Source organism: Phocoena phocoena, chromosome 16, assembly GCF_963924675.1.
Source record: "Phocoena phocoena chromosome 16, mPhoPho1.1, whole genome shotgun sequence".
Lineage (NCBI taxonomy): Eukaryota > Metazoa > Chordata > Mammalia > Artiodactyla > Phocoenidae > Phocoena > Phocoena phocoena.
This window is the reverse complement of record NC_089234.1, coordinates 68,640,458-68,659,280: the sequence shown is the minus strand read 5'-3', so window position 1 is coordinate 68,659,280 and position 18,823 is coordinate 68,640,458. Positions and strand designations below refer to the sequence as shown.

Sequence of the window (18,823 nt, the reverse complement as noted above, 5' to 3'; positions counted from 1 at the left end):
TTCTTCAGGGCAAAAGCCATTAGGATGGATCTCATCCATTAGAGCAGCTCTTAAGGACAGTTTCAAAAAGGAATTATGGGGCTTCCCTAGTGGCGCAGTGGTTGAGAGTCCGCAGAGCTGCTGGGCCCGTGAGCCATGGCCGCTGAGCCTGCACGTCCAGAGCCTGTGCTCCACCACGGGAGAGGCCACAACAGCGAGAGGCCCGCGTACCGCAAAAAAAAAAAATATGGAGGTAGCCTGTCTGTGGCCTAAAAAAAGTACCATATGCCTTATGGACACTCAGCAGTTCTTAAAAACTTTAATGTGCAAAAGATACAGATGAAGATTTTGAGATGATCTGAGAAGCTGCACTTTCAACAAATACTCCCAGGTGATTCTGATAAAGGCAGTCTTAGGAAACTTTGCACTCTCAGGCCAAACAATGAACAGCAAGGACCTGAGGGATGGTATTACCAGGTGAATAGTTAACCAGTAAAAATAATCTTTTTTTAAAAAATCTCTACCTTGAACCTAATTCTCAAGACAAGCAAATCCCATTTCAATATTTGCTCAATATTATTTAAATTCATTGGTCCTTACAGCTTTTAACAATTTTGAAAGTATAATAATAGCTACTATTATGAGACAGCTACTATGGTATCATCAGTGTTTTAAACATGTATCTTAATATCTCATTTTATAGATGAGCTTCAGTTAAATAAGTACGGACAACTATTAAGAAGTAACAGATGTGTTAATAAAGTCTGTGATCTATGGAGTCTACACCTCGCACTAATTATACCTTAATAGAAATAAAATCAATAAATAAAAATCCAGATTTTTACATGAATAGAGGGTATTTTTTTCCTTAAATATTCCTCACTTTAGAAAAAGATTGCATGGGATTTCATTACGTGAACTTTGACAGTACATTTAAGTGCTTTAACAATGGCATGGCAACCTCTGAAAATGAGTAAAACTTAAGAGTCCTTTCCTAAAACAATCACCCTCTCAATCGAAATCACCAAATATTAAGAACTGGTTCATTATTTACAGATCTAGCAGTGGTTTTCAAACTGGGCTGATAATTAAGAATCACTTAAGGGGCATCTTAAAAATAAAAATTCTGGGCTTCACATCAGTTCTTCTGAATCAGAATCTCTTGGGTTTGACCCCCAAATCTTTATTTTTATAATGCTCCCCAGGGTCTTCTGATGAGTAAGGAGAGTTCAGAATAACTGTTACCCTAACTCCAGATTCTACAAGTAAATAAACTGAGGATATAAAAGGGTAGAGTCTGCTAAAGACAGACAACTTTAAGTAGCAGTAAGTAGCACAGTAGGCTGGAAAAACAATATCCTAACTCCACATTTAATGCTTTTAACACCAATTCAACCTGCCAGTTTTGGTAAAACTGTACTTATTTCTGCTCTGCTTAGGCCCTGTCAATTATTCGCTATCCTCTTGCAACTTATTCCCTCATCTGCAAACTGGGAATAATAATAATGCCTACCTCTTAAGACATGCTGTGAGGATTAGTATAATATTCATCAAGTAATGTACTTAACACAATGCCTGACCAACACTGAGTGCTCCTTAGATAGGTTACATAGCCCACTAAAAAAGCATGCCTTTTTTTAACTGGAGAGAATTTACTGCACCACTCCAATTACAAAATTGAGTAAGAAACCCTTGTTTAGCTTTGGAAATCCAAAAGGACTCTAAACTCAGGGTAAGGTTAAGGTCAAGAGTTTGCCTGATTCTCCCACAACAAGGTTTCTCACAGGATGCCTCAGAATCATCTAATGAACCAATCTCTGGATGAAGACCAGGCATCTGTATTTTTAAAAAGCTCCCCTCTTCCCCTAACCAAGTGCTTCTTGGGCAATCTAAGGTTTGATAACCATTAGTATACAGAATCGGTGACCACAGCAAATAGCCTCTCAAGTTCCACCAAAATACTATCGTACTCTGTAACCAGAAGAGCAGCGTCATCAGACCCTGATGCAAACAACAGCTGGGGAAGGCTGGGTACAGTAACCGTGGCGCTCACCCCGGACAGTCTCGACCCTCTCATCTCCTCAGAAACTTAGGAAATTACGAAAGCGCGGTCCCGTAACCCCTGTGGCAGACAGTGCCGCCTGGACGGCCACAAGGAGCTAAAGTTAACTCAACAGCCTCATTCCTAAGGTTAAGGCCACAGGAAAGCGACCTTGTAACGCTGACCGGGCCCGAGCGGCGTCAGAAGGTTAACGACCCTCTTGCGTGGTTCCCTCAGACTGCCAAGGGCCTCCACCACACCACAGGCCAGACGCCGGAAGTGCGCCACCCCAACCTGCTGAGGAATGCCGGGAGTTGTAGTTAACTGGCTACTCCTCTGGTGCCCCAGTTCGCCTTTCTTCAAACAAGCAAACACCTTGAGACCGTACTAAAGGTCGCTTTATGTCACACATATCTAATCCTTCCCTTTTCCAGCTGACAAAGGGAACTCTCTGAGAGAGCATGTGGAATACCGGACTACAAGTCCCAGCATGCTCTGAAAGGCGCCGGGAACGCCTGACCACCGCCGTAGGTGCGGGCCGCATGAATGGAGCTTCGGGCGTAAGGCAAAGCCTACCACCGTCCGCGCGGCCGGTACCTGCTCCTGGAGCGTGAGTGCGGGGTGTGGGCCGTGCGCGTGCGCGCTCAAAGGGAGCGCGAGGCGGGCGCGCCCGGCCGTTGCGGGCGCGTGGCCGCTGAGGTGGGCGGCTGTAGTGCCGCGCGCCCGACTGGCCGATAGTTGCGGGGCCTCCTGCCTTGCCGGGGGCTGCGGGCAGTCGTGGCGGCCGCCGGGGACCGCAAGGGGCGGAGGAAAGCTGGGGGCGGAGGGGGCCGGCCTCGGCACGCAGAGGAACAGCAGGGCATGCCCCGAGACAACATGGCCTCCCTGATCCAACGGATCGCCCGCCAGGCGTTCCTCACCTTCCGGGGCAGCGGGGGCAGCCGCAGCTCTTCCGACCGCGGCGAGGCGCCAGGCCCCGAGGCGTCGATGTCGCAGGGCTTCCCGGAGAACCTGAGCAAGCTGAAGAGCCTGCTGACCCAGGTCCGCGCGGAGGACCTGAACATCTCCCCGCGCAAGGCCACGCTGCAGCCGCTGAGGCCCAACCTGCCGCCAGTCACCTATATGCACATCTGCGAGACAGACGGCTTCAGCCTCGGCGTGTTCCTGCTGAAGAGCGGCACCTCCATCCCGCTGCACGACCACCCGGGCATGCACGGCATCCTCAAGGTGCTCTACGGCACCGTGCGCATCAGCTGCATGGACAAGCTGGAGGTGGGCAGCGGGCAACGGCCGCGGGCCCCGCCACCAGAGCAGCAGTTCGAGCCGCCTCTGCAGCCGAGGGAGCGGGAAGCGCTAAGGCTGGGTGTGCTGCGCTCGCGGGCGGAGTACACGGCGGCCAGCGGCCCCTGCGTCCTCACGCCACACCGGGACAACCTGCACCAGATCGACGCTGTGGAGGGGCCCGCCGCCTTCCTAGACATCCTGGCCCCGCCCTACGACCCCGACGACGGCCGTGACTGTCACTATTACCGGGTGCTGGAGCCTGTCAGGGCCAGGGAGGCCTCCGGCTCGGCCTGTGACCTGCCCCGAGAGGTGTGGCTCCTGGAGACCCCGCAGGCCGATGACTTCTGGTGCGAGGGGGAGCCCTATCCAGGTCCCAAGGTCTTCCCTTGAAGCCGCCGGCGCCCGGGATTGGTGGGCCAAAGACATGCCCTACTCGTATCTGGGCTTGGCTGACCGCGACCCATCGCAAGGGCTCTCTTCCTTCCCCCAGGCCTGGGCGTTGGATCTACTGGAATGGGCTGTAGCCGCTTCCTCGGGAGCCTTGCGAAGCGCGGCGACTGGACTGCAGCCACCGGGCACCGTTTGGGGGGCGGAGCAGGCGGGGAAGCTAGGTTGTTTCCTGGCTCTGTCACTGCCACTGGGGTTTTGATTTGTGGGGAGGGGGCAGGAGTCTTATATGAAGCGCTTCCATCCTCAAGCCATAATGAAAATTTCCCTTCCTCTGTTCCCCGTCCTATACAAAATACACTAAGTGGTTTTCTCCGCCCCCCTCTTTGGGTAAATAGGGTTTGTTTTCCACTTACGTCCTTGTGCCCTTTTACTCCTTATTGTTATAGTTCTAACTTACTGACTTTGCATGACCTAGTGGTTTGAATTGTTTTTAGTTCAAGACATTGATAAAAACTAGGTTTAAAGAGATGAGCTATTATTTAAAGTGAGCTGTCCGGCCTAATGAAGTCGTTGTGAAAATTAAATCCATTTTTCCAGAGTTGGGGGATTACCCCCAAACATAACTATGCATGTCGAGGGCAAGATTTATTTTCTTTCCTCCCCTTGCCCAGTAACCACATCTGGGTTACTCTGGCAGCATCTAATAAGAAATTCAAGCACCTGCGTATCTCAGTGACAAATGGACACTTAGAGCTTCCCGATGAGTCTCCAGATCTCTGAGTTGAGCAAATTTCTTGTTGCAGATTCACCTTTAATGCAAAAACTATATTATCCTCAAGTGACTTTTTTTGTCTTAGTGTACTTTAAGAAGTAATAAGGTAATTCTGTATTTTCTAACCATAAGATTCAGAGGAGCTGAATCGGTATGCTTCCAAACAACTGAATGTAAAACACCCTTAGCCAGCTGTTGAATTCTGTGCCCATATTTACTTCCAGTATTTTCCTGCAGAAGTAGAGGATAATGTTCATGACTGTTTCAAATTCTCTCAGGAGTTCTAATGTTCCAGAGGGCTGATGATTCCAGCTGTGTTGTTGGTGTCAGTGTTCTCAGAACCCTGTCCCTCAAATAGGAGAGAGCCAGTGCTTGCTTCATCTAGGGTGAGTTTTCTGCCGGAAGAGAGAGAGGCACAGATGATCAAGGCTAGAAAATTGAGAATTAACTATACTGCTGGCCACTTTAGGGCACCAAAACTTGGGACAAAACACTTCCCATTCCCAGCCGCTTGAAATGAACAGCTGTGTTGTGACTAGTTTTATTTTTGTCCTTTTAATTGGCTGAGCTTTACCTTGTTTACAAATGTATTGACACCATTTGCTTCAGGCCAAGGAACACTCCTGTTTCCCCCTTTTTACTATTTATAGGACTCTTTTTTTCACAAAACTTTTAATAAAAACAAACTGTAGAAATAAACACATTAAAATTTGTCCAGCTGTTGTCTAAGCCCTCTTGATTGACTTGCCCATGTGGCAGTTGAGTTCTAATATCTGTAATAAAGGGAGATTTGCTATTGGTGGGAAGTGATGACCTTGTAGGGAAGCAGTATGTGCCTTTGCCTCTTTTTGCACACTGGGTTACAGAGGCCCAGAGTGAAGGAATATTTGTTCCCAAATTTAAAAATAGAATGAAAAAGCAAATTCTTAATGACTTTTCTTAAAAAACAAATTACAAAAAAGATGCTACTAAACATGATTTGCCACTGTGTTGTAAAACCTGACACAAGCATAATGCATTTCTTCCAAGTTTGCTAAAATTGTTTTATGGTAGTGTCACATTCTGGTGTGGTTTAGTATACCTTAGGGACAGTTTGAAGCAGTTCTTCAGGCCATTCAGTTTGAAATTAAATTCTAGATATGCAAATGATGATTTCATTTAAAATTGTTCACAAAATGGGTTTTTTTCATAGCACAGTGATGAATGTGTATGGTTATCACATACCTACCTGTTTTGAATTATATTGTAGCAAAAAGTTGATCAACTTACAACGATTGTTGATAATGATATATAGGTTATAATACAATCTGGAGTACATTAAACTAACCTACAAAAACTCATTCTGGCAACAGGACAGTAATAAAAGAGAAATTGTTTTTTCAAACTTCATTATGAAAAATTTTTAAGTTCTCAAGTACAAGCAAGTTAAATGAAGAAGACTAAGGTGCTTTTCAAAAGAGTAACAAATTATCACAGGCCAAAACAGCATTATATCTCTCTAGTTCAATAAGAACAGTGAAACTTTTTTTTCGCTAATAATTCTGAGTAAATTAATGGTGAAAACAAAATTAACTTGTTTTAGTGAGCCACTAAGGAAAGAATATTCTTAATACAAAGACAAAATGTGGTGCAGAAAAGCCTTGCACCTTTCTGCATAAACTGTTAGATGTGACTTAATGTGCTGCTGTTGTGTTTCCATATATTCCTGCGATATGGGTAACAACTGTGGGAAAAAAGTTGTCTTCTACAAAGACTAATGAGCACAATGATACTAATCACTTAACTTTCTGTTGAATAACAAATGCAATAATTGCCTCTCATGGGTGAGAAGTTGTCTAATACTTCTAAAGCTTTTTAATTCTCTGGTTATATCAATTCAGAGTGTTGTATATCTACCTACTACTTTGAGAATTGATTTTTTTATTAAGCCTAATTTGCATGGCTTGAGTTTACACCAACTGCTGTTTATCAGTGAAAATGGTGAACCTTTTTTTAAAGAAATGTGTGTTTGTCAACAGGAATGGGTTATCTGATCTTTTAATGCTAACAGCCCTTAACTTCTCCCAAAACTCACAATTTATGTTCCTTCTTTTGCATTGTTCCCTTGTAGGTGCCTTAGTCTAGGCATCTCAGGAGGACTCTCATCACTCATTTATTCCAAATGACTTGGAGTTTTGTGCTCTAGCTCTACTGTTCAACAAAAAAGCAATATATCTTTAATTCAGGGCTCTGCCCATTGCTATTCAACTCTAACCTGAGGGCAGTGCCACTCCTGTAACTCTCCTGTTCTGAATTCAGAACTTCACATCACAAACAGAAGCTGACCATTGATTATTCGCGTTCAATGAGTGGCAAAGAAGGAAATCATTTGTTAAGCCGCATATAGATACTGAATCTTCTGATCCAGCGATGTTTACATTTCTAGATTAAAATCAGTGTACTTGTGGAAAATAAAGTCATTTTTGAAATTGTTTAGAGGTAAATCTTATTTGATTATTGCAAAAGGGAAAAGGAAAATATTACTTGCTATGATGCCTACATTTGAATTGCTGTTAAACATTCACAGTCTGTATGGTAAGATTATGTTGTACTAAAAACTGGGGGCCTTCTGCAGATTCTAAAGTCCAAGTAATAATATAAACTTAAAATTAATAGTTTATTTCCCTGAGTGTGATCTTTGAAACAGCCTGATTGACAAAACATCTGAAATTATTTAACATGCAATCATAACTATTTTGCTGCAACGAAAACACTCCTTTTATATTTAACCTGAGGAAAATAAGCTAGTGTAAGAAAACAAAAATACTTTCGTTCACGGAGGAAAGAACCTTTGGACTTAAATATTTTCTTGTCTTTCCTTTTTCTGTAAAGTTTATTTAATTGTAGTTTGGATTGGCAGCATTTTAGGCACTTGTGATGATACTGACCATTCTTTCCCACCACCACCACCCCTCAAAGTAGTATCGAACTGTTAAAGCATCACTACAGCCATTTCTAATATATGCCAAACAATTTGCCTTCATTAGCAGTTAGGATATTGAAATTAAATAGCCTGGTTTATGAATAATTGGAAACCTTATTTAGGTTTAATAGACCTATTTTTAATGTGTACTGAACCATCTCAACTGCATTATGATCTTTAAGGAATTACTCTCCAGAAGTTTATTTTTAATAATTCCCAGTGGGCTTCCCTGGTGGCGCAGTAGTTGAGAGTCCGCCTGCTGATGCAGGGGACACGGGTTCGTGCCCCAGTCCGGGAGGATCCCACATGCCGCGGAGGGGCTGGCCCCGTGAGCCATGGCCGCTGAGCCTGCGCGTCCGGAGCCTGTGCTCCGCAGCGGGAGAGGCCACAACGGTGAGAGGCCCGCATACCGCAAAAAAAAATAATAATAATAATAATTCCCAGTAACAGCTGAAACATCAATAATATTATTTAATAAAGCATATTGAACAAAAGAAAGACAGCTTTATATGCTTTATTTCTTGAGCAAAGTAAAAAATGAGACACCTGTGAACAGTACCCTGAATGTTTCAAGCAGATAAAATCTGATTAAAGATTGACCTAACCTATTGAAATCAAGGAGTAAAATCCACAAGCTTGGCTCTGAAAAAACACCAAGGTGTGTTCCTTATGGTATGTATGTTATGCCACTTCACCAAGCCCACATCAAGGCAAATCACCAATATGTATTTCATCTTATTGAAAAGAGATTTTTAGTCTGTTGCTTCGTTAATAATTGTTTACATTGTCTTAATTGAAGGTGCTCTGAAATTAAAATTTGGCAAGACAATTATAACATAAAACTTAGGTGTATTATATTTTAATATAATGACATTTTGGTAGGAGAGTAGTATCATTAAAAACACAATTATCAAAATGTGGCATTGTTTTATACATACTTCTTTAAGAAAATTGGCCAAGCAAGGATGATAGTATGCTGACAAGCTAGGAAATATGAATCTAATGGAATGACACCAGTCACTAGAACAATCTGACACTGAAGTTTAGAAACTTCCATTTAGTAGTTATTAGAGGTATTGTGCACCTTTGAAATAAGGACAGGAAGGAAATAAGGGTTAGTTACCTTCACAAATTAGATTTCGAATTCTAGTGCTGGTAAGGGCAAAAAGTAGTTTCCAGGAGAAGCTGCCACTGCTGTTCTAAAATACAGGCCATCTGTTATCAGCCACGCCTGAGAGAGTCTAACAGTGCCAAAGGACAAACAGATGACAGGGTTTTCAGATGATGTAGCTAAACAGTGGGCACTCCAGTGTGTTACATTTGTGTAAGGATCCAGAGGCAGCAAGTTACGTTAAATGATATTTAGGTCCAATTTTAGAGTAAAGAAAGATAACTTCACAAATACAATCTGCATTGTATGATACATAGATAACTATTGGGGGGTGAATTTATATGTTAAAATCACTACAAAAGGCTTGCAGTAAAATGACCCCTATAGTGTATTGTTTTGCAAACCATTATCCAGTGCCATGGAGGACCATTTTTGCCTATTTGATTCAGATTGTCTTTGAGGTTTTCTTAAGGCTGGTATACGCTTATCTAAAAAGGTGAACGTTTTAATAGTCTCCAGACCCACCAAACCTATGGCAGTGTAATGATCCTTCTGAATAGGTGTAATTGGGGAGACAAGGCTGGAGAGAAATGAGTCCTGGGGTAATTCCTTTGGCAGCCTATTAATGCTGTCATCAGCAGTGTCTGAGTGCATTTTTGATCTGAAGAGGTGATAGCGCTTTCAAAAAGTTTTCTGCGGTCATGAGAGTAATCCTGGAACCTGAAAGTCATTTCCAGCTTGACCACGCCACCACACTTTCCACAAAGCCACATCTCGTCTGAGTTCCTGGCCCTGGTCAGGGTTCTGAAAACAGCCGCAAATGTGTAGTCTCCGAGTGGGCACTTGTTTGTAAGTATTTATTTTCCGGAGCCCACTCAGGAGCAGAGAGTAGTTATAGGCTGTTATAGAAGACGGAACAATGAGTCAAAACAACGCCTCCCCACTTTTACACTAATGCATGGGGGAAATCCCCAGAACGCTAGCGTTTGATTGTGAATGGAGATTGCTTTGGGGTGAGAGGGCTGGTGTCAGAAAGGCTAGCAAAGAAGACTTGGAGATCCTGGCTTGGTCAAAGTACTAAAACCCACTGAGTACTGTTGAAGTCCCACCCAATAAATCTTTCATAAGTAATTTCTAAAGCAAAAATATTGTTGAAAAGTATTTATTTACACCATAGTCATAAACCATTCCTTATCTGAACTTTAGTTAGTGGTTTTGTGTTAGAATAAATCATTTATATTTCCACAACTATTAAGAGCTAATAACCAAACAAGTCAGCTCCAGTAGCATTATTTACATTCCCATCTGCAATTTGACTACAAAGGTAACACTTTTAAGTCACAAAACAGAGCATACAAAAATATACTTTCTAAAAAAAATTCCAAATATTAATAGGCAGAAATATACAGCCATACTAAACCCAGGGAATGATGGTTTTTTTTTCCATAGTAAGGCAATCCATTTACATGCAGACCCTGTAACATTGTCTACATCACACAAGGCACCAAGGACACTTCCAACACAATTGCATGCATCCTAGTTTCAGAGAATATATGTACATCCCCCTTTAAATAAGTTAACCTCTGACTCATTTTGAGATCATAAATGCTTTACTTTTTTTCCCAAAGGTTCAGAACTTGGAGAACAGTGCACATCAAAAATACACAAAATCTGAATGGATATACACTGAAAAAATAGTCTTTACATTTCTCAAGCCACTCAAAAAGGAGCAGATATTGCTATGTCCCTCCCATCACATTGCACTTCTGTTCTCGGAGTTTATAATACATATTGCTTAAAGGGTTGAGATGACTAGATAAGCTTTGTTTCACTGTTCTAGGGCCGCAGAATGCAGCTTTATAAAGGCCATGCTTCACCCACTGTACAGCATCCCCCAAATCAGTCCCAAGCCATAAAGTGCACATCAGTTTTGCTTCTGCCTTTTTTGCTATCCCCACCTGAAGGGATGAGCATCTCCCAACCTACTGTAGAAAAAGTCTCAGATCATTTCTGACATCCAGAGTCAAAAACCTGTAACCAGTCAAAGTAAGAGAGGGGAAACAAAACCTAGTCAAACAACCCTTTAAAGTAGGGTCATGCCTCAGCCCTCTAGGCCAGGGACCCCCACCCAACCCCCTTCTGAGCCTCCCCATTACCTTGGGGTGACAGTCAACTCACCTAAGAGAGACTAAGGTGGGCTAACTTTTAGGAAGGACCTGCTTCTAAGTGGAAAGGGGAGGGGGCAGTGCTAGGCTCCTAAGGCCCTTTGCCCAAGGAAATGAGGGAAGGGCAGGAATGGGTGGTAGTGTTTGTCGTGCAGCTCCAGTGGATGAAGGGCCTCAAGGAGCTGGTGTGTCAACCTGAGTCTCATCTCAAGGTGTCCGGGTCCGAGATGAGCAAGGGCCGAGGGACCCTCCACCAATAGTGCTGCTGTTGCTGCCGCACAGGGTGCCCCCAGCCTGCGCGCCCCCAGTGCAGGAGGTGGTGGAGGCGGCCGGCACCGACGAGGAGGGGCCACCGCTCTTGCGTTCCTTCTGCCTCAGGTGGATCTTGGTGTGGCGCTTCCTCTCATCACTCCGGGCAAACTTGCGGCCACAGTAATCACAGGCAAAGGGCTTCTCACCAGTGTGGGTGCGGATGTGGGTAGTGAGGTGATCACTGCGGCTGAAGTTGCGCATGCAGATCCGACACTGGAAGGGCTTGTGCCCCGTGTGGATTCGGATGTGCCGTGTTAGCTCGTCGGAGCGGGAGAAGCGCCGGTCACAGCCTTCTGCTGGGCACGGGTAGGGCCTCTCATGCACTGGGGTCTTGCTAGGCCTGTTGGGGTACTTTCGAGGCCTCAAAATAGGCCGCAGCGGCAGATGGTGTGGGTTATAGGCGGCAGCAGCAGCAGCTGCGGAGCCGCTGCCAGGTAGCCGGGGTCCCTCGCTGCCTCCGCTGGCCCCTGGCCCTGTGGCCCCAGCACTGGGCCCTCCCAGGGTAAAGTTGCGGATGGTGGAAAGTGGAGTGAGTGGAGGGGGGACTCGCAGGGAGTCCAGGGGGCAGGGAAAGGGCTTGCGGTCTGGGCCAGCTGCACCATGTAGGTCTCTCTGGCACTGTGATGGGAAAAATCCAGGATAGTCTGGGATCATGGGGAAGAGACCTGGGTCCGTGGCTGGCTTGGGGGACGGGTAGGAAGGAGGTGGTGGGTAGGCCAGAGAGGAGGAGGTGGAGGTTGTGGCTGCCGACAGGAACGCCGAGGGGTCCTGGTAGAGGTCTCCTGTACAGCCAGAATAAGGAGGAGGCGGCGGTGGAGAGTAGAGGTGGTCCAGGTCAGGCTGGGTCTGGGACATGGCGCACACACCCAAGGGTCCAGTGGCCAGTGGGTTGGGGGAGGCAGAGGTGACGCTGGATGAGGCTGTGGTGGAAGCTGGGGAGGTGACCCCTTGCAGGATGCCTGCACTCACAATGTTGATGATGCCTTCTGGGTAGCAGCTAGCACCGGGGTACTGGGGGTCGATGGAGAACTTGCCCATGTAAGTGAAGGTCTGGTTTCGGGGTGCAGAGACAGGAGCAAAGCTGCTGGGATATGGGAGATCCAAGGACCTCTTCTCTCCAGTCATGTCAATGTTGATCATGCCATCTGCGGAGGGGGAAGGAAGAATGGAGGTGGAGCAATGAGAATGCAGCCAAGAATCCCTTCTCACCCCTGTCTCACATGAGTCCAACCGCAAGGCCCAGGATCTTACACTGTAGAGCTGAGGCGGAGTTCAACAGGTGAGGAAATTGTGGCTCAAAGACAGAAGAGGCTAGCCCAATATCCTACTGTGGCAGCCAGTGACAGTCTAGGATGCAAACTACCTCCAGGAAAGCAGATGAGCTACTCCCAACCCCCATATACAGCCATCTGTGGCTCTAGTCCCCAATAAAAACACCCAAAAATAGCAACAAGAGTATTAAAAATTCCCCATCTGCCTGGAACTTCTCTCCCTCTCCTTTGCCTGAGGGGGTCCCACGGCTGGGGCAGACACCACCCAGAAGACTGATCCCAGCCACTGCCGCGGAGGTGTCAGCCTGAGAGGTGAGCCAAAGAAGGGGGTCAATGATTTCCCAGCTGCTACCCAACCCAGGTGCCTTCCTTTCCTCCCTCTCCCACTGCTGGAGGGAATCGGGCTCTGCGATGGAAGGAGTCTATAGGTTCCCTTCCCCTCCCAACCTTTTCAGCCTTGCCCGACACCCGCGCGTCCTCGCCCCAGCCCAAAGACAGTGGCAGGGCTTCGGGGAAGGCGCGGGGGTTGCGGGAGACCACTTTCCACCGCATCGCCAAGGAGACTCGCGGCACCGGTGCCCGATGGGCTTCCCTCGGCAGCCAGGGGGCCGCTTCCCGCCGTTGCCCGCCCTCCACCTCCTCCTCCCCGAGTGGCCAACCCCCTCAATTTTGTGGGCGGCGCGCAGGTGGGGGCGCTCCTGCAGGCCGCAGGGGGAGCGCGCTCCGAGATTTTCCCCGGGTCTCCTCTGCCGAGGAGGGAGCGGCGGACGCTTTCCTCTGGGGCTTCTCCGCCGCTCGGCTCTCCAGACGCGCAGCTTTCCTCCAGAGCCCCGAACTTTCCCGTCACTTTGCCCCTACCCCGGGAGAGGGGCGACTGGGGTGCGGCCAGCGGAAAGGCCCGCACAAGCCCAGAAGCCTGGTGGGGCACCTCTCCTACTCTCACCCCTCGCCCGCCGGGGGCTGGGCGCGCCGCGGCGCACGCACGCTCGCTCGCTGGCAACCTGGTGCATCTGCCCGCGCGTCCAGCTCCAACGCCCGGATCCCCGCTCACGCGGGCTCCTCCTGCACCCCCTTCCATTCTTCAAAGCCAGTTCAGTCAACGCCGTCCACCTCGCGCCCCGACCCTCTCTTCCAAGTCCTGCACATGCACTGAAACCCCCCCACCATCTCCGAGCTGCGTGGGTCCCTGTCCGCGAAGGGGGCAAGCGGCTTACCTCCGGCCACTCCGTTCATCTGGTCAAAGGGGCCTCCCAGTTCGGCATTGGGGAAGATGGTCACCGACGTCGCGGCGAGGTCCTCCACCGGGTAGATGTTGTCAGACAGCTGGTGCACAAAACCACTGAGAGTTACTGGGATTTTGTCTACGGCCTTGGCGGTCATCATTTGCTCCTCGCACAACCTGGAGACCCAACTCCCTCGCTACCTGGAGTGTCAGAGAAGCCGTTTTGGAGAGGGATTGGACTGAGCCTAGGCAGGTATCTCCTTTTGCCCTCCACACTTAAAGGCAACTACCACCTCAAAAAAAAAATCTAACAAATAAAACTAGCAAACAAGTTGCTTTTTTTTTTAAGAAGAAAAATGGCTATTTGCCACTGACTCTCTCCTGTGTTCCGGCTGGGAAGCCAGGAGTTGCTGGTGTAGTGTTATTATAACAGTCAGTGTGTCCCCTCGCCGAGCTATTAATCAATTGCTGCTCTCCGGGTTAGACGGAAAGTGTTGCTCTAAGTATTTATGGGCAGGTCCTCAATGCCCGTGACGTCACTGCCCATATATGGACTGAGGAACAGGGCTGGGCCAGGCGGCTTTTGCCGTCACATGGCCGATTTGCATAGGGGCTCGGCTGCGCGGGCTCCTCCGGGCTCGCGACTCCCGGCTGGCAGCCCGCGAGGATCCGCGGGGGTCTGGGGCGCGGGGCCCGAGCCGCAGGCCGGATCCAGAGCGCAGGGCCGGACGGGGATAGGGCGCGTCACGGGTCCGGCTTAGACCACTGTGGGAGAGCGATCGGTCCGGGCTGCGGCGCGGCCTCCCGGGCGGGGAGGAATTCCGGTTCTCCGGGACTTTCCAAAAAAGGCGAAGATCCGGTGCCGGCAGCTCCGCCTCCCCAGCCCTTGTTTGGGAGCCATTCCGGAAAATTAAACTTCGGAAAGAAACCGAGCGGAGCCGAGACACTACAGTCAAACCCCTACTCACTTTCTTGGCAGCTCAAAACCGCAAGCAAAAGGAGGCAGAGAAGAAAAAAAAAAAGCTGCATGCATTCACGGAAGCTGACTGCTTTTTTCTGAATTACTTGGTGGAAAGAAGTAGCTGGTGATAAGAGTGAATGCGGTATTGCTTTTTTGGAAAGTCTGTTCTATTTATACAGGAGCGAAAACGGAACAGGTTTGGGGTTGTTTGTTTGTTTAAGTATTTTGGGCACCTTGGGGCGGGGGGGGAGCTCCCTAAGAGGAGCAGATAACTGCGGGGAGCTTCGAGAGAAATCCTCAGCCGGAGACACCCCCACCCCTTCCTCTGCCCGCGCGCTCCCCGCCCCCCTTCAGCTGCTGCGCGAAACGGGCGCCCTTCCCGGCGCGTCTGGGCGGTCGGCAGTGCGGGGGCGTCCAGATGGAGGCTTGGACGCTCACCCTGCCCCGCCACACACGCGCACACACTATTACACTCACACACGCTCCACTTCCGCTGCACACACTCCTGCCCCCGCCACCTTCTTCACACACCCACTCGCACACCTTACGCTACACACCTCCCTGTTGACAGCGCGCTCGTGCGCTCGCCTCGCCAACAGAATGCCTGGTCGGCAGAGTGGGCGCCTGGGTTTGCTGAACAGGCTGCTCTGCGAAGACACCCATCCTCACCTTCACTGCCTGTACCTGCCGCCACCTCAGTCATCCACCCCCGAAAGCCTACCCTCCGGAGGTGCGCTCTGCCCGCACCCGAGCGCTACTCCAGAACACACACATGAGGAGGAATATTCTTCCTATCCCTGGCCAAGAGCCACCTCGGGGAGCCGAGCGAGGTCCAGAGTGACAGCAAACGGTGACGCTAACGCCAGTTTCGAGTAGCCATCACCGTACGCGCTTTTCCCTTTGCGTGTAAAAAAAAAAAAAAAAACTGGCCCCGATGGGAACCTTTCTGCTTAGTTCCCAAAGCAATTTTTAAAAACTTTTCAGAGGTCCAGATAGCGGTGGGTTCTGGCTGGCTGCACAGACCGCTTCTATCTCCCGGCGCGCCCTGGCCCACCCCCTCGGAGCGCTCCTGGCCTGGCCGGGGCTCCGTAGGAGGTTGGTCTCAATTGCTCAAACCTGGCGAGTGGCCGCCTGCTAGACCCTTTCCCGCCCCCAAAGCAGCCGAGGCCTGGCGTAGGGCGCGGGACAGCCTCTAGGGCCCAGCCCTGCCCTTTACCGCGGCGGGCCAGGACGGCCCCAGCCTCGTGGGGGCCCGGGCGGCCGAGAGCCACGGCGCCACGCCGTGGAAGAAGCGCGGCGCTGCAGGCGGCTCCCCGGCCGCTCACCTGCCGCGGCCGCAGCCGCTGCGAGTCCGCTCCCGCCCGGCCCCGCGCGCGGCAGTCAGGACCCTGGGGCAGTGGTGAGCTGCCTCTGCTTCTCCTCCGGCGCTCCGGTTCTCCCCCTGCCCGCCGCGAAATTGGTTCTCCCGCGGACGGCCATCTTCCTGACTTCAAACGCCCAGAAAAAATTTGGGAAAGTTTCTCGCTTGCGCTGCGCGCTCTTTTCCAATTGGAGATAAAAATTAAAGGAGAAAGGAAGGAAATCGCAGCAAAATTAGCACCCTTGTAGGTACCCCACCCTCGGCAAAAAGGTGGAAAGTCCCGTTTCTGAAAAAAGAAAAGAAAGCTGCACTCTTACCACGTGCGCCGGCCCGCTCCGCCTGCGCTCCGGCCCGTCCTGCGGCCCCCGCGCTGACCACCGGCAAGACGACGCCTCGGAGGGGAGCCCGACTCGCATCTCCAGCCCTGAGTCTGAAAGAAGGGGTGGGGGGGACCGAATTATGCAAATATGGGTCGTGGCAGCGGGGCTCGGGTTACGGCCCCCGGCGGCCTCCGAGGTAAGGCACCCACCGGTGGCAAGCGCAGGCGCCGCGACTGGTTGCGCTTCGCTCCTCTCCACACACGTGGGCGGGCGGGTGAGTCGCCGGGGCCGCCGGGCGGTGGGCGCCGCTGCCAACCCCGCCGGCGGCCACAGCGCGCTGCCCGGAGGGGGAGCTCCTGGACGCCCGAGTACGGGGCGAGCTGGGCGCAGAGGGCAGGGCGCAGGCTGGGGGCGGCCCGGGAGAGGGTGAGCCGCGCGCTCTTCGCCTGCTGCTCTTCCCGAAGGAGGAGGCTGAGTGGGGGTCAGATTGGAGCCCCAACGAGGAGAGGCGGGATTACCCGGCCGGTCAGAGAACCACGTTAGAGTAAATGGGAGCGACTGACCCTGGAATAATTCGCAGTTTTCCAACAACTCACACCTACTTAAGAGCTGCGCTACGTCAAGCCAGCCGTGAGCCGGGGGTGGGTTGGGGGCAGGGGCAAGCAACAGTTGCAGGGAGGCTATGCAGGCTACCGGGAAGGTGCCTGGGGCCAGTCCTGGGAGGGCTTCCCTGAATCTCCGCTGGAAACGGGTCAGTAGATTCCCTCTCTCCCCCTCTCTCTCCCTCTTAAGAGTGATAATGGAACAAAGTCTAGGCATACTCATTTCAAGCCAGCATCCGGAGGATGGGTAATAAGTTCAGAAAGCTGAAGTAACTTGCCTAAGTCACGCAGCTGATAAGGGGTGGTGTCCAAACTTGGAACCTGGTCTTCTGACTCCAGGTACAATGCGCTACATCATTCGTATGGGAAAACCCAGTTCCGGAAAGTGAATGGCTCTTTGAGGACTGGGAGCGTGGCTTAGCCACTAGGAAAGAAACAGGTCACCTTAGACAACCTCATTTCTTTTCTCTGGCATTTCGGAAAGGAGGAAAGCTGAGATCAGGGGTTTCAAAAGGAAGGGACAAGGGACTGTCATGGACATACCCCCCTCCCCAAATGAGGAAGAATTTGAGTTCTTGGCCTTTCGCAGCCTGTGCTATGGATGGAGTGACCAGGTTCGCACAAAACCACCATACGAATAGTCTCTGTAATAAAATAAGCCAATCCCACAGTATCCTTCCTGGAGTGAAGAAGTGAGAAAAAAAAAGAGGTAGAGACAAATAAAAAATCACAAAGGTGTTTACAGAGTAAGATGCTGTGCTGGGGAGGAGAGGACAGGGGGAAGGGGGAAGGGGGCAGTTGAATACAGAGATGTACCATGGTCTCTACTTTTAGGCACTTGAGCTTATTCTGATCAAAAGCTGAACAAATAAATGCTTTTCTTTAAAATCGATTGGTCAAAATGCTCCAGTAAATGGAGTGCTCCAAGATGTATTAGGGTTAGTAAAAGAGTAACAAATCGATGCCAGATGCTGATCTGCTTTGTCCTGATTCCAGACCCAGAAAGTAAAAGAGGAAGGAAGCAGAGGTGCCCCTAAGTGGGCTTGCCCTGTGGTGGGGGTGAGGAGGAGGGCAGGCAGCCTGCGGCTCCTGGCTGGCTCTCAGGATCCACTCTCTGAGTGCTTTTCAGCTTTTTTTCCACAGTGTGGACTTGAGAATCACAATCAGCCATGAGGCATGTCACAAATAATTTGGTAACATTTGCGTTTTGATTTATTAAGAAACATTTTTGAACATCATTATAGACTATTGCTATTAACATGTCATTTTCACTCACTTCCATTCTAATACTGCCACTGGAGTGATAAAGAAGGGTCAGAATTGCTCTTAACCGTGGACACACACAAGGGTGTGGATCCTGAACTCAAATGGCATAGGACATGTGAACCTCAGTGATAAACAGGCTAATTTCCAACTCTGCCACATGGCGAAGCCTTCCTTAAAGGTGCCCCGTGTGCTGAGAAAACTGATAAATGCCTCCCTACATTCAGCATCTCACTACAAATCTGGTAATCCCAGAGGCTATAAACCAAACCGAGATTATACCAGTCAAAGTTGTTGGGAAGCCTGAGAGAATGATTACTTCACACCAGTGCAACCAGATGTGCAACCAAAGTCTTGTTTTGTCGGCACAAATAATCTGGACGGGAGAAGTAAGACCCCTGTGATCTTATTTTGTAGCGGCGGCAGCACTGGCCTAAACAGAAGGTGCTCAGTTTCCCTTTAGGGTGAACTATTGTAGGTCAACAGATATTTCTTGAGCATCTACTATGTGTCAAGACTGTGCCAAACCCTGGGCTACAGTGGTGCCTAAAACCAGGCCTGGTTCCCACCCTCCACGGAGCTTGCAGTCAATCACACAAATATACAGTTGTAAAGAATGACAATGTTTGACCCCAATGAAGAAAAAGAACAAAGGATCCAACTGAATCGAGGAGGTTGAGGAAGGCTTCTCTAATCTAAGCAGAGATCTGAAGAATGTGCAAGGATTAGGGGAAGGTCAGTGGACAGAGCATTCCAGGGAGAAAAAGCCCGTGTGGAAAGGCGCCGAGGTGGGGGGAAGCAAAGTGCA

General features: G+C 49.5%; 2 protein-coding genes across 2 annotated transcripts; one reads left to right on the top strand and one right to left on the bottom strand.

Annotated features, from left to right (window-relative positions):
- The first annotated feature begins 2,881 nt into the window (after window positions 1–2,881).
- Window positions 2,882–3,694, top strand: ADO (2-aminoethanethiol dioxygenase). Its single transcript, XM_065894895.1, has one exon. The coding sequence runs from the start codon at window positions 2,882–2,884 to the stop codon at window positions 3,692–3,694; it is 813 nt and encodes a 270-aa protein (XP_065750967.1).
- Window positions 3,695–10,911: 7,217 nt separating this feature from the next.
- Window positions 10,912–16,246, bottom strand: EGR2 (early growth response 2). Its single transcript, XM_065894399.1, has 3 exons — window positions 16,148–16,246; window positions 13,502–13,610; window positions 10,912–12,161 (listed from the first exon to the last, which is right to left on the bottom strand). The coding sequence occupies exons 1-3, from the start codon at window positions 16,244–16,246 to the stop codon at window positions 10,912–10,914; spliced, it is 1,458 nt and encodes a 485-aa protein (XP_065750471.1).
- Window positions 16,247–18,823: the final 2,577 nt, after the last annotated feature.